The following is a 26,673-nucleotide window of genomic DNA, read 5'->3' on the forward strand; positions in this document are numbered from 1 at the left end:
TTTTATGGAAATTTTATATATTTTTATGGAACGATTAATTGTCTGCCGATACTTAAGTAGGCTCAAATACCTATGTTGAAGATGTTGAGTCTAATTACGGCTTTGGATTCATAATTATTCATATTTATATAATACTTTTGATTTTCAATCAAATCTACCCAAGTTTGTAGGCCTCCAGAAATCTGGAGCATTGGTCAAATTTTAACCTGTGTATATTTTCTTACGATTGTAACCATTCTCAATGTCACTCATATTAGAAATTTGACAGATACCTTCTCAATGGTATATACATGAGTTAAATGCTAAAGGTGTACATTTTGTTCAAATTTCAAAGTTTGAGATATTCTCAAAAGCATGAATTTTGTAGAATGAGTAAGCCAACGTCTTTAAGTCGACTATTTAGGCAAATATTAATTTTCTTTTACGTCCGAGACCACTAAGGAGAGGCGCGAAAAAATATTAAGGGCACAAACTTGAGTACAAAAACAAAAAATACAAAAAGTCAATTTTACAAATTTTAATTTATTTTTTTGTTTTAAACTGAAAACTGTAAATAGAAAATATTTCAGATTTAATTTTTTAAATTGTCCGATAATACCTACCAAAATTCATCCAAATCTATTCTCGAGTGGCCTTGAATAATTCATCAGGACATTTCTTTAAAAAAATATATAAAATTATGACATGGATTTCTTTTTATTTTTTATTAAACGTATCGAGAGATTCCTTTATAATTACGTTGAAAAAACGAGAAAATATTTCCAATTATTCATTTTAGAATTCTTGCAGAAATTTTTGGAATTAACATAAGCAACATATCCAGGGAACTTTTTCTAGTGCTTTCATGTAGAAACTGTACAGAATATTCTAAGCAATGTCAGTAGGATTTTTTAAATATTTTTTGAAATAAATACACTATAATATTGCTAGTAATAATCTATCTGGCGTTCCTATATGCTTGTAAATTCGTTAAGGGATGTTCAACGAAATTGCCAGAGAAAATCCGAAAATGTATACCCGGATTTTCTCAAGGATCGTTCAAGAACTCCTACAGAAATCATTATAGGAATTTATCAAGGTTTTAACCACAAATTCCTCTGAGGAGGCCTCTGAAAACCACTGGAGGGATTTCTTGGCGTACCGTTGGCCAATAAATCCCGTGGTTTTCCTAAGTGTTCCTTTCCTAAGTGTAACATTTTCTGAAATTTATTGAGGATTTTTTTTGTGGTGTTTATCTGAGATAATTGGAAATCCTTTTAGATACGTCTCTCATTTTTTCCAGGGAGCTCTTCATGGATTCATCCATTACAACAATGAGTTCTTGAAGTGATAAAAGCAGTATTATTATTATTATTATTATTATCTTTATTAGGGAGATTTTCAGCCCACGGCTAGTTCATCTCCATAAAAGCAGTAATAGTCCCAGAAACTTCTAAGCGATTCTACCAGTTTATTCAAGATTTTCTTATATATTCTTACAAGACTTCTGTTATAAGAATTTCTCAAAAATAAAAAAAAAATCCATAAACTTCAGGAATTTTGACAGAGTTCTAGGAAAATATTTTTACTTCTGAAGAATTCCTGCTTGTTTTTAAGGTATATTCCAAAATTTTATAACAGGATGCCTCTATTAGTTTCGCAGGGATTCTCATAAAATAATATCAATAATAATATCAAACATTTCATCTTGACTGCCTCCTAGATCTGCATCAAAAATCACAAACAAAATTAAATTATTTGCGCAATACTAAAATAGAGTGATTTCATCAGCTATTTTCTTATGAATGGAGATATTTTTCCACGAGCTTTCAAAGCGTTTGTCTAGGTATAACCGTAAGCATCATAACATCATACAGAAAGTTATCCAAGAATTTCTTCAAAGATCCTTCAAAACAGAAATTTGTAGGAACTTCTGCAGCAATTGCTTCATAGATATTTTTTGATTCTACAAGACATAACATCAAAAACTACTTCCTGACGGAAATCCTGGCTAAGTCCTCGAATGGGTTAATTTTTACTAGCAGAATATATGTTGAACTTTAAATCACTTTTTTTTTAATATTAAAGTATTATTAATATTTGGTCAAAAATATGTAGGTATGTGTAAGCTAATAAGACATATTTTGCAAACCTCAATTTGAGGGGCCCGCCACTGATTTGGGGGCTGAACAAGGTGGTATTGATAGCGACTTTGGGCGCGATGAAATGCGGGCGACGTATTGTGACTCGGTGCAGACATGTTGGCGAACTGAGCCGATTGAGAATCGGAAATATGAATGACCTGTGGAGGCGATTACTATGTTGGGTCTCTTGCCTGGGAAATATAAAAAGGAAAGTATATTATTTCCGAGATAATCTCGAGTTTATGGGATGATGGATTGTTAAACCAGTGATGTAGCGAAATCGAGGAAATCTCTGCATTCTTCGCATCAAACCATTTAATCACAAAACCGAGGTATATCGGTACAGAATTGTGGTCGATGTCACTATAAACTTCTAACGAAGAACCAACTAACTACTTCATTATGCCTAGCAGACAGTACATATTGTAGATTCAAATGACCGCCCAAGCACGCGAACAAAACGAAAATTAACCCGAAAAATTCCTTCCCGCAATCGCACTTTCAGCCGCCAATTAGTGCCGTACAAATTTAACACCATGCGAGGAATGTCAGGAGCAGCTGTATGGTGTCCAACTTGCCATCGATTGTGGTACTCTTCCGATCCCCAATTCACAAACCATGGTAGGCGCGCTTACGGTTACAGATATCCGTCCATGTAAGACGATACCACCCACACGCGTGATTGTCACAGCGAAGGCAGGCTTTTAATCGAATTGTTCTGGTGTTTGAGACAATTGGGTGGTTCAAGATTCCATAGAATACTATTTTTATGTTAAGGGTGGTAAGGAAGGTATGGGAGATTGAATTTTCAAACATTTTTAATTTTTGAATCGCCCTATTAGGACAATATATGGTACTGATACCCGATCAGGAAAGCAGAATAAAATTTCAACACAATTGAATCAACTGCTGATATTTATATCAAGATTTGTTTTATTCATGTGTGCCAATGAAACGTGTTCTAAAAACATTTCCTCACAATAAAATAATAAAAACAAAACAAGTTATCTATTTTCAATATATTAAACAGTAGGGCTCCTGTGGCTTATAGGTATAATCGACATACGATGGATTTATTCAGACATTGGCTCGACATCGATCCAACTATATTTCGATCACCGACCAACTTGATATTGGTCCGACTTCGGATAAAATTTGACCCGACTAGGACCAGACATCTGGTATACATATCAGGTTGGATTCAGATCATAGGTTCCATTTATAACACTCTGTTAAAAAACAATATACAGCCAAACCTCTTTTTGCGCTCACTTTTTTTACGCTCCTTCTGTTTACGCTCGAAATTCCAAATAACGCATCCTCTTTTTACGCTCCTGCCCAATAACGACCCATGAGAATCAATTTAGTAGCGTATTTTTGAAACGGGACCGAAGGGTAGATGACGGAAATCGATGTCCGACGCCATTTTGGAATCCAAGATGGCGAATTCCTGGGTTTTAATCGATTTTCTCCGTTCCAAAACCAAACCAAAAGTCACCATCTCGGATTCCAGAATGGCGTGAGACATCGATTTCCGTCTTCTACACAGAAAACAATATTTAAATTTCAATGTAGTGTAAACTGAACTCTACTGTAAAAATAAATCAAATTCGTGTGTTGTAACAGCATCATTTTTTTAGCTGTGTACCCATCGATTTCGTTCCAAAAATACCCACATTTCATGGGTTTCTAGTTATTTTCACAAACCGGAAGTCGCCATCTTGGACTTCAAAATGGCGTCAGACTATGGTTTACGTCGTCCCTATTGACACCCTTGAGAAGTACCTTGGATAAACCCCACCTCTTCACAAAACTTCTCAATAAAATACGAAGAGCTTTATTACGCCTCTAATTATTTTTACGCTCAAAATTCGAACTTACGCTCCCTCCTTTTGCGGTCCGATTCTTTTTGCGCTCCCCCAGTTAGGGGCGTAAAAAGAGGTTTGGCTGTAATTGGAGTCAATCGGATCTAATACAACTGTTAAAACACAGTGGCAAGTTAGTGGGTGGTATGCGTATAGAAGGAGGCATTGCTGTAAATGCAGGGAGCAGTTTTCCTATATCTCATTGGTCGGTAAGCTACCACCAGCACGTAGATTAACGCGAAAATTGAAACAACAAAAGCGATGCTGACAAGTAGCTAAGTAAAGCGCACCACTGTGCGCCCATTAACTGAGCCAAGAGGATTACTTAATGTGGTAACATGCTCTAGAACAGTGGTTTCTCACGAGAAGCGTGTCTATGTGGTTCACATTGCCCTGGCTTAGAAATTTGAAATTCACTTTTTAAACCCTCTAATACCCAAATTTTTATTTTTGATCTAAATATAATTTTTCTTTATCTAAAATTGATTTGCACATGTTTTGAATAATGATTTATTTCTATTCGCGAATTTGTGAATTTAGGTTTTTGAATTTTCTAGTTTTCATGCTTGAACAGAGTGGCGTTGAATCTGTTGCATGCTCCTTTGTGGGCGAGCAACGAAATCACGATCGTGTCCGATACGCGTAGTAACCGCACTATCGGTATCGGTCATCCGTGTATATGCTCACGTATTTGTTTCAAATTATATATTTATCGTTTACCAAAACGAATCCTTTCCCTTATCCAAACTCCCAGTGTTTTCTTGTGGAAGTGCAGAGGACTCCCCGGCTTCCATAGAGCAAGTAACGCGTCAACATTTCCCTCCCAATCCCAAATTGATCTGCAATCGGACGCAGCCGGCGCCGGTAGTGTTTGTTATAATAATGAGAGCACCAGTACTTACACCATGAGGATGCTACTGATCCTGAGTAGCGTATGTTGGTTCTCTTTTTAAGTACAGCTGTTCTTGCAATAACGGACTAGCAACTGCGGGCGGTCAGTCATGGTCATAGTTTTCATGCTTGAACATCCCTATCTTTTAATTTTTTCTTGCAATCTCTGCTAGTATCAATTTTTGATAATAATAAAAATTAGAGTTTAAGCATTTCTTCTGAAAATATAAAAATTTTTTTTTTCTGGACCATATTTTATTTTCCGTGTAACTATTGAAAAAACTGGTTTGACATTATTATAATACCACCAGACTCTTCTTTTGTGACAGCTTGGTTGAAGAAAAAAATATAAAATGTACATTTTTTTACTATTCAGTCAATGACACTAAGTAGGTTATTAAATAACTCAAATTTTTTTTTTTTTTCAATACAAAACTATTTAAAAGTCATCAAAAACTGTCCTGATATTCATCAAATTGGCTAATGGAAAACGCCATGGAATGTCCCGTACAAAATGACGTTTCGTTCGCTCTTGCCTTTCCGACTTTCCCGTTGAATATTTTGTGCTTTTTATAAACACAATCACGTTAGAAGACTTTAGGAATATGAGCAATTCCACCGAACATGACGAATTTTTTTTTTTAATTTAATTTTTGTATATTTTGAATCACCTGAAAATTTGCATACAGATTCTTTATGACCAAAAATGTCATTTTGCACATTCAGACCGCCATTTTGAACTTCGCCTTATTTATGAGAAGGGCGTATCGGAAAATGCATAGAAAATCTTTAAAAAATTGTAACTCGAAAACGGTGTGTCCGATCGATTTGAAATCTTCTACAAAGTTGTAGGTATTGCATAGGACTATATGGAGAAAAATATGCACGGTAAAAAAGTTACAGATTATTTTTTATTTCAAAAACAAAATTTTTAAATCAATTTTCTCCAGAAACGCAGTTTTGATTTTTTTTTTATTTTTGAATATGTTTTAGGGGACAACTTATGTGATTTATTGCACAATGTTTCAAAATGGAAGAATTATGGACAAAAAAGTTATGTTTTTTTAAAAAATTACAGATTTTGAAAAAAAAAAATGAAATAGAGGAAAACAATAATTTTCTATGTGATTATTTGAAAGTACAGAAAAATTGCAATCGAAAAGTAACTTAGTAAATTTTTTCTAGGTTGCTTCAATTTCGAGATATACTCATATTTATATAAAATTTTCAAATAAAAAAAGTAAAATAGGCCCTTTTCAAACATATTTCGTGTTTCTCCATTCCAGAAATATTTTATTTTGATTGAGTTAATCGTAGCTGAATTGTTTATTGTTTGATCAAAACCTATATACTAAAGTATTTAAAAAAGTATGCACGGTAAAAAAATATAAACGAAATTTTCAAATGAAAATTTGAAGCTTATTGTTCTCAAAAACCGCATAATTGATGTTTTTAATTTTTGGATATGTTTTGCAGCATATTGTTTGTAATTTCTTGCACAATGCCTCAAAACGGAAAATTTTTGGATAAAAAATAATTTATTTCAAAAAAAATAAATAAAACGAATTTATGTAAAACGATATTTTTGGTGCGTTTTTTTGAGTACAGAAAAATATCTATATATTTTTAAATATGAAAAATTTCTATCGAAAAATACTCAAGTAAAATTTAACTGAGATGCATCACTTCCGAGATATACACGGTAAATCTAAACGTGGCATTAAAAATGTGATTCTATCACAACGATGTACCTTTGGTCCCTAAGCCCGGCTAATGGGTAAAGCCCTCTCATCGCGGCAAGATCGTACAACCATGGAGAAGAAGTTTGTTTTTTTTTATATATAAACTGCAATTTTATTTCTTAATTATATCAACTACTTTCTTGTTATCATCGTCACAGCTCGAAAATTGTCTAACTTCAATTTGTGTTTCAGAGATAGAGATAAACGAGTGATATTTCTGAGTGTCTTGAACTGTGTTTGCTCTTGAAAATAGTTGGTTAAGTTCTTGTGCAATGATATCATATTCCACAGTAGTTGAATAACAAAAGAAGATTTGTGTAAGCTGCTCTTCTTTCCGATTTTGAGCCCAATCATATAATTCCTATTTTTTTCGGATGTTCACGTTCTTTGGCAAGACTGGCTCTGGTAGCCATACGTTTAAGTGTCCCTCCTATGGCATCGCATGGCCCTTTTCCATGTGATGTTGCAAAAAAGTGCCATTCAACTTCTATACCATATTTGATTTTAAATTGCCAAAGAGTTGAAAAGTTCTTCATATTTTTATACTGTGATGCAGCTCCGTCAGACATAAAATATATCTTGTTGACTGTTAATTTGTGATCCAATCGCAAAAAAATCTATCATTTTAGATATGAATAAGTTGACAGATACAGAATCGTGGCGCAAATCTTCTGAAGTTACAACAAAACTTAAATGATTGACTTTGCCATCTTGACTTCCCAGACAACCAAAATGTACGTATAACGAAATCACCTGGAGGCTCTATATGTGCAAAATTTCACTTATAAGATGTTGCGAAACGGCCTTCTACGTACAAAAGTGGAGGCGATATGCGTGCATATATTATGTGATGAATAATAACGAGTGTATAAATATTCTACCGAACTAACCTGCAATATTATGCGACTTAATTTATGATAACAAATGATGATTTGACAGCTGCTACGGATTGATCCGACTTACTTTGTACGTGTGTACGGGACGAAACATAATGTAGAAATGAACTCAGAAAAGAAGTGTTTTATGCGAGGAAACTCATCAATCCGACGAGTTTATCCACGGTGTTTAGCGAGTTTGATGTAATTAGTAAGAATAAACGAGTTGTAACGTGAACTTTCATGCGATTTCTGGTTGTCTGGGTTGACCATCTTGATATATTATTTACAAACGGATGCAAAGTAGCTTGCTGAGCATTCCAATGATGGCTTTGAACTTCATCTTGAAGAATAAATGTGTAGTTTTCCGAAAAATCACAAATTACCACAAATTCACCTTCTATCAAATTGTTTTTTGTGTTATTTAAACATGTAGCTTGCTCTTTTTGGATGAAATCATGAGGTATTAGTTTCTCCAATTTACGAGTAAAATATGATACAAAATCATCAGGCTGCTTTAAAGAAGTTTCAATATCACACCTGTTGGTTGTGACCCACTGTTCAAATTGTAATTCGTCAATGCCATTCTCTTCGAATTCTGATAACAAGCTTCGTTCAAAGGTAGTAGAATCTGAACATTTTTCACAACAACGTAAGGTGCAATCCACTGTTTTTGTTTCACATAATAAACTATCAGTAAAAAAATTTAAATCATACAGTAAATTATATTTCTTCAAACTATGGATTATCAAATTAACATTTTCGTGAATAGTACATACGCACACATTATGTGTTCCAGAGCTATAAATCCTATTTGAACACCACTATGTAATTCAGTAAATCGATTAAACGACTCTCTTGATGTAGTCATCATTAACCTTTTTTGAATTGGCAGCCGCTTTCCGTCTCTCATTACAGAAACATAATCACGTTGGCCAGGCATCACTCGGCTAGTTTCATCATCTTCTTTTGTCCATAATTCTTCCATTATGAAACATTGTGCAATAAATCACATAAGTTGTCCCCTAAGACATGTCCAAAAATAATACAAATCACAGATGCATTTTCATAGAAAATCGATTTGAATTTTTTTTTATTAAAAAAATCTGTCATTATTTTTTTACCGTGCATATTTTTTTCCAAATAGTCCTAAACAATACCCACAACATCCGCAAAATATATCCAAAAATTAAAAACATCAATGTTGCGGTTTTTAAGAACTATTAGCTTCAAATTTTCATTTGAAAATATCGTTTATATATTTTTACCGTGCACTCTTTTTTCAATACTTAAGCATAAATGTTTTGATCAAACGATAAACGATCCAGCTACGATTCGCTCAATAAAAATAATTTTTTCTGGAATGGAGAAACACGAAATATGCTTGAAAAGGGCCTATTTTCTTTTTTTTTATTTGAAAATTTTATATAAATATGAGTATATTTCGAAATTTATGCAACCTAGAAAAAAATTACGTAAGTACTTTTCGATTGCCATTTTTTTGTACTTTCAAAAAATCACATAGAAAATTATTGTTTTCCTCTATTTCATTTTTTTTTCAAAATCTGTAATTTTTTTAAAAATCATAACTTTTTTGTCCATAATTCTTCCATTTTGAAACATTGTGCAATAAATCACATAAGATGTCTCCTAAAACATATCCAAAAATAAAAAAAATCTAAACTGCCTTTCTGGAGAAAATCGATTTTAAAATTTTGTTTTTGAAATAAAAAACAATCTGTAAGTTTTTTTTACCGTGCATATTTTTCTCCATATAGTCCTACCATATAGCAATACCTACAACTTTGTAGAAGATTTCAAATCGATCGGACAAACCGTTTTCGAGTTACAGTTTTTTAAAGATTTGCCATGCATTTTCCGATACGCCCTTCTCAAAAGTAAGGCGAGGTTCAAAATGGCGGTCTGAAAGCGCATAATGGCATTTTTGGTCATAAAGAATCTGTATACAAATTTTCAAGCGATTCAAAATATACAAAAATAATCGGGTTTGCGAAACGGCGTGGAACCGCTCATATAACAAAGGAAGAATTTTAAAAATCCTTAGCCCATTCTCCAGCCATTTCATGACAAACAAACACCATTTCATTTTTATTTATAGACAAAGTGGTCCTGGCAAACTTTGACTTGTCATCAAGAAGGGTGTTGAAAAACGCTATGGAAAATCCATTACAAAATGACACTTCCGTTCACTCCCGTTTCGATTTTCTCATTCAATATCCGCTTTTGATACACACAAACACCTCGGAACACTTAACTAACATAACTACGAAAGAATTTTGAAAATCTGGTTGCCCGTTCTCAAGTTATTTCGTGACATACAAACACCATCTAATTTTTATATATATACATAGAAGAAGATTTCAAATCCGATTAATTTATGGTATACCCAAAGTAAGATCCTAGGTAACATTGCTGAATAACTAGTTTATTCAGCTGAAATGAGGTTGTTTAAACCAAATTTTAGCTGAATAAGCTGTTTTTCAGCTACCAATGTTACTTGGGTATGAGGTACCTTCACATTACGTTAATAAAACTTCAACTCCTTATAGTAACTTAACTAAAACTTTATTGTTTTTGTTCAAGACGTTCAAAAATCTCTGAAAACTGAAAACATATACATTTTCTAAATTTATCTGGAATAATGGGCGAAATTTTTAAAAATAAACTCTAATATGTAAAATTACTAGAACAAAATATTCAAACATTCAGAATGGGATTTTGTTGACTTTACGAGAAACAAGAAGATCAAAGAAATATTCAGAAATGATTTGAATAAACAAATGGAGTGCCATCCATTTGCTTAAATTCTTAACGATTTTCTAACATGACTTTTCCAACTATAGCGAAAGCTTTCTCAACGATGTTTAAGGCTAGGTTCGAATGTAATTAACATATTTGCAAATCAAGTAATAGGACCATATCATTGAATTATTTATCTCGAAAATTACTCTATCAACATAATTGCAGACCTAGTGGCGTTTAAGTGCCTTGACTATAGGAACTTTAGAGAACTATAGCTTCAAAAAATGGACCACAAAAGGACCAGACAGAAACCAAAAAGAGACCGAAAATGAATCAAACACGAAACAGAAACACCAAAATGTAACCTAAAATGAAGCAGAAGAAAAAAGAATCAGATCAGACATTTCTCATTTTTTTTTTTTGTAATTTTTCTTTACGACATTACGACAGTGTTACTGCTTTTTTTTTCATGATTTTTCCTAGGAATTAGGTGAGAATTTATGATTTTTTCTCAAACATTCAGAGATAATTCCGAAGATTAAGTATTTCCTGTGGAATTCATTCAAGAATTTTTCTAAGGAATTTCTCCAAAAAAAATGTTTTATATATGTCAAGAATAAATCCTGGATTTTAACAAGGATAACTTTAGAAATTACCATGGAATTTCTCCAATGTTTCTTTCAGATATTTTTCAAGGAAGGTCTAGATCCTCCATGATTGTATCAGGTGATTCTTCCATAGATTTCCTTACAAACAACTGTAGAATTCGGTTGAAGGATTAGTGAAAAAAATACCTGGAGAAATTCCTACTCCCAAAAAAAAGTGCGGTAAGAACTACCATTTTAGGATTAACTTAAGCGTTCGCACCGGCAATTTTCAGCAGACCACATTTGCGCTTGATTGACCATGTCTGTAGTCGAAATCAGATTAATGACAATCATTTCTGTCAAATGTACCGGTAATGCGGTAGGATGTATCATAAACACAACAATTTGTTCTAAAATTCCATTGTAGTTATGAGAATGGGCGTAGTCAGCTAAAAAAGTAATTTTTACCACAGATTTTTTTTTCGTGTTGTCTTTGGAAAAAAATCGGGGTAATCCCTGAGGAAATAACTGGAGGTCAAACGTTGAAGTGCTCAAGGTTTTCTTGGAGAAAGTCTTCTAAGCAAAATTTCTTTTCAAAATTGCTAGAAGGATTTCTGGGAGTACTGGTAGAGGAATTTCTAGAAAAAAATCTAGAGGGATCCCAGTATGAGTCCCTGAAAGTATTTCAGATGAAATCTATGGAAAAATCATTAGAAGATTTCATGAAGTTTTTCCATGAGTCATGTGAGAGGAAAAATATCTTAAATTCTTAAAGAACCTGCAGAAAAACTGCAATAAACTCTTTGATACAATTTTTTTTTCTGAGAAAAGGGCCCCTACAAGATAATGGCCCCCGGGCCCCTACATTTTAGACATATCAGACATCAGACGGTCCTGGTTGACATCAACCCCTAGTAGCACACATGTTATAATTGAGAGAATAACTCTTATATGACTAGAACTTGTCATATAAGAGTTATTCTGCCTCAATTATAATACGTGTGCTACTCGGGACGTTTAATAGTAGAGCTTCGGTTTCATCCCAGAGAGTATCTTCGTGCATGCCACACAACATGCTCAAATGGTCCACTGGCTAACCAGGTTATAACTAAAAATACTTGGCTGAGGAACAGGCTATGTCTCAGTATTAACGTTACGTCCGAAAGAAGAAGAATATTTACCCTAAAATGATGCGTTCTGTTCAGTTTCTTATCCAGCTTTTTACGCTGGACCGCTATAAATTTTTGAATCACCCCAGCTTGACGTTTCTTGCCTACACTATAAAGTTTATGGCAAGATCTCAGTAAACCTATAAACAATAAATGTTTACATAAAGTCGTCATATTCTGGAGAATCTAGTTTGGGCTTCATTTTTTGCAATCTTTTTGAAACTTACATCAATATTTTATAATATTATCAGAATATAGAGAAAAAAAACTGGTGGCTACAACTAAAAAGGGTCATGCACATTTTCGAAGTATCTAATTTATTTCTGATGAATAAAAATGTCGGAAACCTAAGGACTCAAATTGAGTTGACTACACTCGACCTTTACCTAGTGTAGTAACCTCGTCTCACAGTGAACCTACCCAGATTCCTATATTATTGAAAAGCTTTATTCGCTAGTTCCACTCAGGATACCTAAGAGGACTTCTTACGACAAGGACCTGAGATCGAATCCCATCTCCAAGAAAGTCATTTATGACCTTAAGGTTATAGTGACGATTTCCTTCAGATAGAAAGTAAAGCTGTTGGTTCTGAAATGAACTCCTAGGCTAGTTGAAAATCTCATTAATAAAGATAAAAAACAAGAACCTAAGAGGACTACTTACTCGAGCAAAGTAGGGTAACAAAATGATAACAAGTTGTGTTATTCGATAACAAGCATTTGATAACATAGTTTGTTATCATTATTGCAACATAACAAACGTGATAACAAAAGTTTATACTAAAAAATATCAATTAAATCTCGCACTGTGTTATCATTTGAAACACATTGTAAACAAGTTTTGTTATCCAGCCAATCTCCCTCATTGATAACTCATTCTGTTATCAATTCGTTATAAAGATCGAATTATGATAACAAACATCAGACGTCATTCACTCGTCAGTGGCATCCTCGATCTAACAGCTCAAAATTCGTTGATAACAAGATTCTTCTTATTGATAACAAAAAATATCAAAATGAGATCATGCTGTACATCTTGTTATCACTATGTTATGCGGTTGTTATTCGACTTTACTCGGGTATACTGACATATACTAAACCCAAATTGATTGTCGCCCAACTTTCTCTGATTGCAGCACCCAACTCCGTCTTTTAATATTTCAAAGTAATTATGCAAGTATTTGAAGAGCTCTTTGGTACAAAGTCATAGGCTTTTTCAAGTATATCGCAAAAAAGTTTTGAAAAATTTGAGGAGAGATAAAAATTAATTTTCCTGATTTGACTAGATTTTGTCATATAAGAGTTATTCTGCCTCAATTATAATATATGTGCTACTCGGGACGTTTAATAGTAGAGCTTCGGTTTCATCCCGGAGAGTATCTTCGTGCATGCCACACAACATGCACAAATGGTCCACTGGCTAACCATGTTCATAGGTTATAGCTAAAAATACGTGGCTGAGGAACAGGCTATGTCTCAGTATTAACGTTACGTCCGAAAGAAGAAGAATATTTACCAATTAATTATGCGTTCTGTTCAATTTCTTATCCAGCTTTTTACGCTGGACCGCTATAAATTTTTGAATCGCCCCAGCTTGACGTTTCTTGCCTACACTATAAAGTTTATGGATAGATCTCAGTAAACCTTGAATGATGAAAAATAAATGTTTACATAAAGTCGTCATTTTCTGGAGAATCTAGTTTTGGCTTCATTTTTAGCAATCTTTTTGAAACTTACATCAATAATTTATAATATTATCAGAATATAGAGAAAAAAACTGGTGGCTACAGCCAAAAAGGGCCATGTACATTTTCGAAATATCTAATTTATTTAATTTATTACTGATGAATGCAAATGTCGGAAACCTAAGGACTCAAATCGAGTTGACTACACTCGACTTTTACGTAGTGTAGTAACCTCGTCTCACAGTGAACCTACCCAGATTCCTATATTACTGAAAAACTTTATTCAGATGGAAAGTAAAGCTGTTGGTTCTGAAATGAACTCCTAGGCTAGTTAAAAATCTCATTAATAAAGATAAAAAAAGAACCTAAGAGGACTACTTACTCGAGCAAAGTTGGGTAGCAAAATGATAACAAGTTGTGTTATTCGATAACAAGGATTTGATAACATAGTTTGTTATCATTTTGGTTGAATAAGCAGGAAACATAACAAACGTGATAACAAAAGTTTATACTAAAAATATCAATTGAATCTCGCACTGTGTTATCATTTGAAACACATTGTAAACAAGTTTTTTTATCCAGCCAATCTCCCTCATTGATAGCTCATTCTGTTATCAATCAGTTATAAAGATCGAATTATGATAACAAACATCTGACGTCATTCACTCGTCAGTGGCATCCTCGATCTAACAGCTCAAAATTCGTTGATAACAAGATTCTTCTTATTGATAACAAAAAATATCAAAATGAAATCATGCTGTATATCTTGTTATCACTATGTTATGCGGTTGTTATTCGACTTTGCTCGGGTATACTGACATATACTAAACCCAAATTGATTGTCGCCCAACTTTCTCTGATTGCAGCACCCAACTCCGTCTTTTAATATTTCAAAGTTATTATGCAAGTATTTGAAGAGCTTTATGGTACAAAGTCACGGGCTTTTTTCAAGTGTATCGCAAAAAAGATATGAAAAATTTGAAGAAAGATAAAAATTAATTTTCCTGATTTGATTGAGCAAATGAATATGCATCTAGGAAGATTGATATGTACACAGAAAGAAAAATCCATGTAAATTTCAGCGTAAAAACATGCACATAGAGGGAATGCCAGATTGCTCGCAAATTTACATGACACATCGTGTAAAATAACATCAACATCGTGTAAATTTATGCGAATTATCGCATAATGGGTTAGAGTCCATGCTAGATTACACGATGTATAGCGGAAACTTACATGATGTTATTGTAATTTTACACGATGTGACGTGTAAATTTGCGACAAATCTGGCATTCCTTTCATGTGCATGATTTTACGCTGAAATTTACATGGATTTTTCTTTCTGTGTAGTATGTGCATTTATATGAAATAATCCAGTGCTTTGTTAAGTAAATATTTGAATTCTTAAAGATTTAGAAGTCACATTTCTGTAGAGAATATGAGTAATGGCTATGGAAGGTCACGTTAATCAAAAACTTTATCTGTATATTGAAATGGTAGTATTCAAGGCATACAATAGTAGTTTACGGAATAAGTTGCAGAATGATGATTTTTACAGCACGAGTCGCTAACGAGGCTTGCCACGAGTCGCTACGAGGCTTGCCGAGTAGGATAATTACGGCGAGTGCTGTAAAAGTTAAGTTCTGCAACGAGTTACGTATTCAGTTACGTACAACATTTTTTGCAATTTCGTAGAAGATCACTTAAAGGTATCAGAAGTTATATCGGAATGCATTCACCATATTTTTACAATTTCAGAAAAACTGTTGTGTAATGATTCTTCACGCAACTCAAACCAGTTGCGTAATGAGAAAGTGTTGCGTAATGAATCATTACAGCACTGGTTTCAGTTGCGTAATGACTATTCCTGCACTGCATACTTCAGTGCAGGAAAGTAGGCTGTTTCATGACAGATTAGCATGATAAAAAAACGGCCTATTACGATGAGAAATTGCAAAAATAACTATTAGGGAAACTGTACCAGTTATGGCCATAGTGGTTCCCTATTTGGACATATGTGAAATTTTGATTACTTTCACATTTTAAATCTTTTTTAATGTTTCAACATCAAGATATATCTTAAAACTTTAAATACTACAACACACAAAAGTTTTCAAAATTAGAACACATTAAAGTAATCACGTATGGCGAAATAGGGAACCATTATGTCCATAACTGGTACACCTACCCTATAGTGTTTTGTGATACTAACTGATGTAGAGGAAGAAGAAAAAGATACAGAAAAGTAAGAAGATTTACTGCATCATCAAACATAAGAGTGTTCCGCATTTCTCATGGGCCAACTGTACTGGTACACCAACCACCGGGATTCTCCATCTACGGCGACTACTACCCGTCTTGTGAACCCCGTTGATGAACTATACGGTATGGGAAATCTTTCCCGAAAAAGAACCAAATATAAACAAACGATCCGTGCACGCGCTTCCACTCAAAGATCTGCGAAGAGTTGATACTATTCACCGGTCGCTCGTTTGCAATCCGAGAGTGTTGAAGCCAGTTCGCAGTGGTTTATTTGACTGTTGAAAACTCGAGCGAAATTCCCTTTTCTCCTCTGCGCGCTCGCGGAGAGCGGATCCGGAAATTTTCAAGTTCAAGCGTTAAATTAAAGTCTTGCTTTTAACAGATGTACACACTAAACCAGGCCTGGGCAGCGATCTCGTTTGATGATGGAAGCTACCCGACCAGTGGGTTACGACAAAATTGTATCACAGTCACATCAAAATTTGTTAGAGATGTTCTTTTTTTTAATTTTTTATTTTTTTTTTTTTGTAGGGACGATTTTAATTCGTAGAGAAAATTATACCGTTTTGATTCATATTACGGACAGCTTCAAATTCCGGACACGCTACTTTGTATGGGAAACAATTCACCCGAAATGTTTCAATTTTTGCCGTTCAAAAGTTCTCACTTTCGAGAATCGTTTTAATAAGCTTCTTCCATAGATATCTATGCAAATTTATAATGTCCAACTACCTTAGGTGTCTCTTTAGTGGTTTGACGATTTCAATTGATGATTCTACTGTTCTATTAATGATTATTATGAGCTGTCCGGAATTCGAATCAAAGTGTCCGGAGTATGAGGCAAAAGTGAGGAAGCGTCCGGAATAAGAATCATGAAAAGGCCGCACATTTTGATTTATTTAAGATTATTCAAATTGCAGAAGCGTATTCTTTACCCACCATTCGAAAGTTAAAGGTTTCCGACGTTCAATAACGCTAAGGAATTATACAGAATGATTTATTTTGTATGCTCTATGCTGGGTTATACTTCACTAAGCCCTTAAGTGTCCGTAATATGAATCAAAACGGTACTTAAAAACATTTAAAACAAAATCAATTGCAATAACTTAGGATGTTTTGTATTTGTTTTCATTCAAAACATGATTTGTTATGAATAATATAAAAGTAATTGATTTAGTAGGTTTATTTCATGATAGGCATATAACAATTTTTGTTATTATTTAATTCTGGAAAATAACATAACGTGTTATATTTTTATTCAATTTATTGTAAAGACAATTGGGTTATAACTTTTGTTGTTTTAACTACTAATTAGCCAAAATTACAACATATTTTGTTAAAAGAAAATCTGCTTACTGAGTATCAAAATCTGTTACAATTTTGTTGCCACCTACTGGTCGGATAGTTTCGTTGACAACCATTTCATTTGCCGGGCGCGGTTGTTGTTTTTTGGTGGAATTTTATGGGATCTCAATTAAAATGATGAACCGCGGAGCGGTTTGAAGTTAATAGAGTTGTCACAGCTTGTTCGGTCTGGTGGCAATTAATGGAGAGGTACTTCGAATGACGGGCCCAGCATAGGCCGGAGAACGGGAGCGCTGGTAACTGTGAGAAGTGGGTGCTGTTTTGACTGGTCATTGACTTTTTATGTGCTCGGAGGGATTAGCACCAATGGGGAAGGAGGATTAAGGATGACACTGGGAACAAGTAGTTTATGCTGCCTGGTTCACACGATACGGCAATGTGTGGTCGCTATCTGCTGTATATTGCATAATAAGCGTTTATTAGGGCAATCCCGAGGAGTAGATCGGAGAGAGACTGCAACAATCCGATCGTTTGTACGCCTGATGATCCAGAAATGGGGCCTTCTGATGAAGACATCATCAGCCAGTGATGAACCAGATGCAGCTCGATATAATTGATGTCATATTCATTAGAATTTATGACTATGTTATTATCACTCAGTCGTCGCATAGTTGAACGAGGATGATAGGGTTTTGTCTATGAGAACTCATCAGTAATACGGTTTACGGTAGCATCGTAACGTCTGGACGATGACTACCACGCACTTCAAAGTTTCAGACTCAATTTTTACATAACCAAATCTCTGCGTAATGTTCCCGAACCTAGCACCTACGGACTCAAAATGATTGCTTGCAAAAGCGTGGGAGCTAAGAGTGAGAAGTTTGAGGTACGTGTCTTCAGTATGATTACTCTGATTGATTCCCAATCAATGACCACATCCTACTCACTGTCCCAAACATCTTAAAACATTTTCACACTCCATACAATACTCCTTCATTTCACTTGCCTTATTTTCTTCATAAAGTGCAACACACCGAACACTGATGCCGGCCATGTACGCCAACGAGGTGTCCGGCCATGGTCATCATCTATGGCCAGCATCACGCATCGTTGATCCAGCCTCATAAATTCTCCTCACAGATTATGCCGCTATCGGGAAAAAGGTGCTTGTTTTACGTACCTTAATGACGAGTCGGAGAGATGATCAATGACTCCGCATGCGCCATCGCCATTTACCATCATCTTGTAATTTAGCAGTTCTCCTGCCTTGGCATAAACATCATAACTGCGATCAGTCGATCGGACAGGATGAGAGGAAGTTGCGCTCTGCCGACAGCGTGACCACCATATCAGGCCGTCAGTTGTGGGCTCACTTGATTAAAACATTTACCGCCTTCTGCTGCGAAGACGGTTTGGTGATGGAACGGAGCCATCGGTGCGTGAGCTTCGTGATGGACACGACTTGTACACCTACAATGCTCTTTGTACACCCACTAAGTACCATCACTTTTGAAAGCACATAAAAATTCTACTGATCAGGTGCATTTTCTATCACCCTGTCAGTAAAATTAATGATCATAGACAACAGACAGTTGTATGAATTTAAATTTTAGGTGTACATCCAGTTTTGTACATTTATAACATGATTCTTAGTTATGCATACAAACTTAGAAAAAATCATGTAAATATACGTTTAAGGTTCCACACATATTAAGGCACGTAAAATGACATATATTTAAGGCAGTTACATCATTTTCCGTCACATCGAATTTGATATTGCTCGGATTACAAAAAATTTCCGTCACATATGACGCAATTTTGCAAAAATGGCGTATTTAAAGCGCAGATACTTACGTTTATGCGTTTTATTTTTAAAGTTCGCGTCTTTTTATAATTTTACGTTATTTCATTTCTTACCCTGAGTATATTGCTAAAATTGACATTTACGTCACGTGTAATATTAGTTTTTTTTCATCGTGTGTAGATAAAATGATAGGGGCCTTCCGTAGCCGAGTGTTTAGAGTCCGCGGCTACAAAGCAAAGCCATGCTGAAGACGTCTGGGTTCGATTCCCGATCGGTCCAGGATCTTTTCGTAATGGAAATTTTCCTGACTACCCTGAACATAAAGTATCATCGTACCGTAAAACGGGGTAACTTTGATAGTTTTTTCGAAGAAAACTTGAATATTTATGCATGTTGTTTCAAAGAATTATAGTTTATATTTTTAAAACAAGTACTGGCATCCTAGCTATCGATTGCAATTGATAGATTGCCAAAAGATTTATTTTGAATGGATATATAATTTTTCATATAATCGAAAGTCGGGTTTCTGTTTTGGGGTAACTTTGATAGTGGAGTATAAATCGAACAAAATTGAATGAATGTTATATGGAAATTTCTGACTTAGATTACAAAAAAAGGTCCCAGTTTGTGAAAATGTTTTTCGCTAAGAGATTTGAGACCATATTCAAGTTCCATGATAACTAGGCTGTCAAAGATAAGTGACCAACTATTCAAAACTACATCAAATAGTGATCGTACAACAGATTGTTTGTAAGTGTTTCGAAAATGCTGACATCGTATCAATTTATTAATATTCGTATATAAAGCCTCAAATGCTCTCGATTCAAATGAAAACAGCTCTTACATAAAGTGTCATACTAATATTCTTTAGTTTTACATTCGTTTCGCTTAACCGATTAACAGAAATTATGATATTTTGCGTAGTATGTGGTGGGTAACGCACTATCAAAGTTACCTGCATTATCAAAGAAACCCCGTTTTACGGTACCAGCCACACGATATACGAATGCGAAAATGGTAACTTTGTCAAAGAAAGCTCTCAGTTAAAAACTGTGAAAGTGTTTATAAGAACACTAAGCTGAAAAGCTAGCTCTGTCCTAGTGAGGAGGTTAAAGCCAAGAAGAAGATGACATGATTGTACATTTCCCCGAACACCAGTTCTCCGAACTACCCTTTTCCTGAAATTCAATTTCCACGAATGATCGAAAAAAAAATCTTTATATAGAAGAACCGTCTTCAGTGATAAAGAGGTAAACTAGAAAGAACGATATGCAATCAAAATAGGGGATGTTTGGTCGCTTTCGAGCTAAAGGATGGCAAAAATAACGAGGATGTTGAAACTTTTAAGAACCGAAAAGCAAATTAAGAAAGGTGCATATCAGATGACCGGTTCATTGACCACCCTGAAATGTACGAAGCTATGACAATTATTAGTGGGGAACTCGGGGAACTGAAATTGGCGTTGCTACGATTTTTTCTGGAGGGGTGGGGCGAAGAGGGCCTTAGCAAATTCTTGGATCACCGAAGTTATGTTTTTCACAATTTCCACAAATTTCGCAGTTTGTATAGATTTGTATTGATTTTATTTGTTTGTGATTTTGTCTTATATCGCTGCACAGCAGTGTGTAAATTTCAAATTTCGCTACGGAAAATATAAATTCTCGGTCTAATCTAGTAAAAATCAGAACCTCAAGGTCCTCAGAGGTTATTTCTCAAGAAGGATTAGCTAGCTTTCGCCAACGGATACTACGAAAAATTGAAGGCACGGGTCCAAACAAGGATCGTAAATGGATTAATAGTAAAAAAAAAACTAATACTGAAAAGTACTGTTTTAGTAGCAGTCTAGGGTGACCATCTCCCGAAGATTCAAAATCAGGACATTTTGATATTTCCACAACTTACCTGTGTAAGTTTAATTTTAGCTCAAATTCCGAACATGATCCATATTCCAAACCGGATTCTCAATTTTTGTTGTTGAGGTAATATAAGTTCACGAGATACTTCTGATTGGCGGGTATGAGTGTAAACACAAATTCTTAAATATTACTAGGTAGTCTTTTGATACGACAATATTCTATCACTTTTCCGAAAACACTGGGGTATTTCAATTACGCATGTCAAAACATAGAAGTCGTCAAAAACTCTTTAGAACTTTATCAACTATTTTTCCGGGAATCTGACAAGAATTTTCTCAAGTTTGTTATTTGAAGTAATAAACCTCGTTTTTTTTCCTTACTTTTATTTGTTAGGCACTCCGTGCACTACTATGCCGAGTATCATATACATAATCTATTTATAGTTCTTATTGCTATTTCTTTCATTCCGAGCAGGTAGAGGAGAGTGCTGTCGTTGGTCCAATCCATATCCATATCGAAGTCCATTGGTGAGCGGTGGTGCAAAATGAACCATGTTTATGTGTCGTGTGAGGCAACAGCCTACAAAGAGGGTCAGTGTGTCTCAGTCACCATCCGATACTGACGAAGGATGGATGTGTTCTTCCCCAATACACGGTCCTTCGTGCGGCGTCTTCTGGTGGCTGGACGGAGTTTTTGTGTGGGGTGATTGGGAATCGAACCCATGACCTTCCGCTTGCGAAGTGAAAGCGTAACCTCAAGGCTACGGGACCCCCCTAAAACCTCGTTTTATTCCCGAAAAGACTACGTAGCCGTTAAATCCGTACGAACCCCCTTTAGAGTAATCTTTAAGGAACCTTCCTAGGATCTCAGAATATTCATTTAGATAACTCACGAAATCCTGCAATAATCTTGCTCGCAATTTATTGATTATTTAAAAAAAAAAAAAATTGTGTCTGATCGAGATTTTGATAGGTAATAACTAAGAATGACAAACTCAGCCAAATATATTTCATAGAATCCAGTAAAACAGTGTAAGAAATCAGCCTTAAATCTTTTCTGAGAATTATAAGACATTAGGCAAGAAAATACCTATAGTTACCCTCGAATCATGGTTTTACAAAAAATCTGCTTAAAGTATTTTTAAGAATTTCATAAAGAAGCTTCCGTTAAGTTTCCATAAAGGTCTCGTAAGTTTTCGGGAGAAATCCGTCAGATATTTTCCTTGAAAACCAACATTTTTATTCTACACGATTCTGAGACACATTCGTTAATAATCTCACCAGAAACTCTTGGTCAGATATGATGTGGAGCGCGAGATGTTAGGTGGAGGGAATTCCTCTTTACGATGCATCAAAATATTGCCCGAAGATAAGAAACATTGTTATGATCCCATGATTGCTACCACCTGTGCTGAAACTAATAATCAGAATATCTGAGATCTCTTTCATTCTGATAGCAAAAAATGTACCTGAAATAAAAAATGTAAAAAAATACATCACTGTTTAATTAGAACGAGCCCAAATTATTCTATTAGCAGTATTAGTACGTCCCCTGAATTTAAAGGTGTTGTGATACAGTATGAACGCAACCCAAACTCTCTATGCAACTGAAGTCGATTGTAAACCACAAAACTAAACAAGATTTTTTAGATAGATATCGTTTTAACCTACTTGATGTGTTCTGATGTGACGACAGTTTTAACAAATTAAAAATTATCTATACCATAACATGGTGTTCACCATATAGGAAAATACAGGACAAAACTTAAAATACGAAAAATAAATCAGGACGCCTTGAAAGAATTTCCAAATTATGACATGTTCTGCTTAATCAGGACGGATGGTAGCACTGAGAAGTTCTGTTTTATTGCTTTAGATAGTTTGAAAAAAAAACTTCCAAGAGCAGAGAGAATTCGTGTGCGCACAGCACGAAGGTGCGATGCGCATTGCTTCCGAAAGCAATCTGCATAATCAATTGTCTCCACTTGAAAAAGTCAAAACTTTTTCCTGTAAAAATATCAACTTGAGCTTACCCCACTAAGTTAGTACACGCGATTGATTGCGATGACCCATTACGAACTACCGAGACAATCAATCAATAATCGTCAAAATCAGCGCGCCATTGTCAGACAGTAGCGCCGCGCTCTACACGCACATAGTTACCAATTTGACGTCCACCGCACGAACATGGCGAAGTGATCAATGCGCGAACATGAGCGACAACTGACCACCCCTTTAAAGATTGGAGCCCACCGACCACAGACCTTGCAGACCTCCCTACTTGATTGATTGATAGTCCACTCGTGGTGGCACTATTCCCGCTTAATTCCCGCTCATAAAATGCAAACATGCAAAGAAGTTTAAACGAACGCGAGCCGGTTAACTCTTTGGATGGACGACCGGTAGCTTGTAAGGCGATGCCAGCGCCACTGTTTCGTTGGATGCGGTAATTAAATTAGGCAATAAACTTATTCTCGAGGTTCTCCGACGGTCACACGCGCATGATGGTTAAGATAGAAAGTGAAAACTAGTAGGGCCCTATCCGTCGAGATAAAGTTCACGCCACGAAGAAGTAGTTGTCGTTCTTGATAGGCGGCGTCGACGCCACTACTTCTAAATGGATTGTGACCAGACTGCAATTGAAATCAACTAGGAACTATTTGGATTGAGTACATCGAACGAAATATTGTTTAGCGCAGAAGACCCTAATTGAAGTGCATCGTTGTTGTCACACCGAGTTGTTGCCATGCGCAAGGGGTTAATTTTGATTGATTGACTAGACAAGGCTCGTTTTGTGCCACGGAAAGGTTGGGTGCTTTGCGTAATCTCGAAGAATGCTTGGGGCAACGAAAAAAATAGAAGAGGTGATGAAGGATGACGGGTGGGTGATAATGCGTAGACATGGATGGGCAAGTCTACGCCCATATCCTATTAATGGCAAATTAATCGGTTGCGAAATTTAAGGTGATCAATGGCAGAGGAGAGATTGATGATATGATGGGATGGATTGGAGATCGGCGGTCATTTTACGTTCATTTGAGTTTCAGATTCAAGTCTACCTTGTCACATTAGTGTCTAATGCAAACTTTTCGTTCTGTCTTTTTCTCCCTTTTCCCAAAATATAGAAAGACTTCACCGAGGATTGCGTCTTCAACGAGCAGATGGAGCAGCACCACTACAACACCTACAGCTCGACGCAGCATTCGAACTCGCGGCGAACCCTGTACCTGGCGTTGAACAAAACCGGCCAGCCGCGCAAGATCCAGATCCCGGTCAATCGAACGCTGGGCAAGCTGGCAACCTACACGAAAGCTCTCACCCAAACCGTAGCTCACGATCGCGTGGAGCGATTAATTTCGAGACTATTCGGGGCGAACCACGTCCGCCACGGGCTGAAGCAGCTGTGCGAAACGGGCCGGGCACTGCAGGAACTTACTGCGAAGGTCATGCGGCCTCGGACAGCTTGCGGTCCTGCTAAGGCTCCGCAAAATGCGGGACCTTCGGCCACCGGCTCGCAAGCGGTGACGGCAGCCGGTGGAAACAAAGACAAAGACAGTAAAGACAACATGCGGAAGAAAAAGAAAAAGCGGCGGAAATGCCGAGAAGACGAACCGGCGGGAGAGCATTGCTTTAGGCCGCAGGGTGGTAGTATAGGTACAAATAGTGGTAGGAAAAAGCCCCCAGGGCTAGCGAAAAGTCAAAAGTGCAGCCCGGATGATGGCGATTGTGTTGTTAGTCTTAGTAGTAGCAGTAGTAGTAGTAGCAGCTCCAGTGGCAGTCCAAACAGTGCAAATAGTGTAAGTATTAGCCGTAGTAGTAGTAGCAATCGCCCAAGCGCAAGCCTAGCGAACGTACCAAATGTAGGAGTTCAGCCCGCAGGGGCAGGCCCGAAGAAGAAGGTGATGAAGAAAGTCAACTCGAAAAATGCTCCTTCCAATGTAAATAGTAACAATAATAAGAAGCCCAAGAAGGGACCGGGCGGAAGTGGCGGAGGTGGAGGCCCCAACGCCAACAAGAAAGCCAAACAGCTGCAACAGAACACTAGCAGTAGTAGTGGTAGTAGCGCAAACAGCAGCAGCAGTAGCAGTAGTAGTAGTAGTACAGTGCCATCAGTCCTGAGGGGTAGGGCGAAGACGACTCCGGCGAGGAAAGCACCTGCGCTGAGGTCTGCGAGCTCGACGCCATCGACGACAACACCGGGTCCTCCGATGACGACGCCGGCCAACCTCGACGATACCTCGCAATCGGAAGACGACCTCGAGGCCGAGCTCGAAGCGGACGACCTGGTGCACTCGTCGGCCGAGTTCATCGAGGAGGACGATCTCGACGAAGGTAACATTAATCTCACTGGTCAATCTTTGAATTTTGTGGATGAGGAAGATTTGGATGATATGGATTTCTGAAAGCAACAACGGTTCTAAATTGTGTATACTCTATTAGAGAATGGGGATCCGCGTGGTCCCGGTTTGACGTATTCTCATTTACCACGTAGCTCGAGTATCGGTTTTGATATGTTTTGTATAGTTTCATCACCTTATCTAGTTTGACCGTTTCTGATCATAGATATAGTAGAACGTGTACAAAGTTTGAACGAATCGCGTAGAATGACTTGTGTTTTTGGTAGGAAACGAAAGCAGAATGGTGTGACTAACGCGCATGCTGCCGTCCGGGTGGAGTTGTATCTGCCTTGGGACGGAATCTTCATGGATGTTTATAATATTGATTGTATATATGTATATCTTTTTAACCAACAGTATTCGCCGAATGTCATCAACTAGTGAACTGCACTTTTCTTGCAACATCTCATCAACAATTCTTCTCTTCTGCGGTACATTTTCCAATCATGTTCGTGGTCTATCACATGGTGGTGTTTCTTTTTCTCTTTTTCACTATAAATTAAACCTCTGAATGTCAGTTTTGTGTAGGTGAGAAAGACGTATTGCTTAGAGAGGTTTGGCATGATCGTTTTCCCATTAGGTGTAAGCACTTCTTCTACATCACCTTTTTCTTCTCATTATAGAGGGTTTAGTCTGGCAAATTATTCAAAATACAACTACAAGATGTTTGGTAAAGCAACTGTCAAGTGTTAGAAACAGGGTTGGGAAAAATCTTAAAATTCACTCTACAGTAGTCAAGCAAAGCCAATCACAGTCAGCGAAGCCAGTGAAACTCACGCCCATCGCTGCTGTAGGCAAAAAGCCTTGAAAATAGCAAAACACCCGTTGCTAAGGGCAACCCAGAATTACTGTAGAAAAATGTTCTATTTCCCGCTGCATTTCCCGCATTTAGAGCCTTCAATGACACTCATGATTTAAACAATTCGTGCACCCAACATAGGCCACTTGATGAGATTCACGTTTTTGAACTACTGTACTGGGAGAGCCACGTGATTTTCGCGAAAATTCAAGCCTACTACTGTACCAATCGAGAGTCTTTATCTCGGCCGTACTCGACGACGGGACGAATGATTTGTTTGTAGCCAGCAAGCTTGTTCTTTCGAGTCTGTATTGACCTTTGGTTGATAAAGAGATACAGCATTCGCTGCATCGTGCTGCATCTCGAGACCGTTTTGTCAACTTATTGGCGAAAGATCAGCTTGCTGTCCAAAGTCAACCCTAGGTAATGGGCTTCGTTACACAGAAAAAAATATTTAATTTTCAATGTGATGTAAACTGAAGTCTACTGTAAAAATAAACCAAATTCGTGTGTTATTACAGTATCATGTAAATTTAAACTAATATACATTCA

The 26,673-nt window shown here is 36.4% G+C and overlaps 1 protein-coding gene across 1 annotated transcript in view; it reads left to right on the forward strand.

Moving 5' to 3' along the window:
- The window catches only part of LOC110678703 (protein kinase DC2), a 93,506-nt gene extending 67,436 nt beyond the window's left edge, over window positions 1–26,070 (forward strand). The window contains exon 2 of the mRNA XM_021851917.1: window positions 24,051–26,070. Coding sequence (XP_021707609.1) covers window positions 24,051–25,328 — 1,278 coding nt within the window. The 3' untranslated portion in view covers window positions 25,329–26,070. The remainder of the gene's footprint in view (window positions 1–24,050) is intronic.
- The last annotated feature ends 603 nt before the right edge of the window (window positions 26,071–26,673 follow it).

Source organism: Aedes aegypti, chromosome 3 (assembly GCF_002204515.2).
Source record: "Aedes aegypti strain LVP_AGWG chromosome 3, AaegL5.0 Primary Assembly, whole genome shotgun sequence".
NCBI classification, from domain to species: Eukaryota; Metazoa; Arthropoda; class Insecta; order Diptera; family Culicidae; genus Aedes; species Aedes aegypti.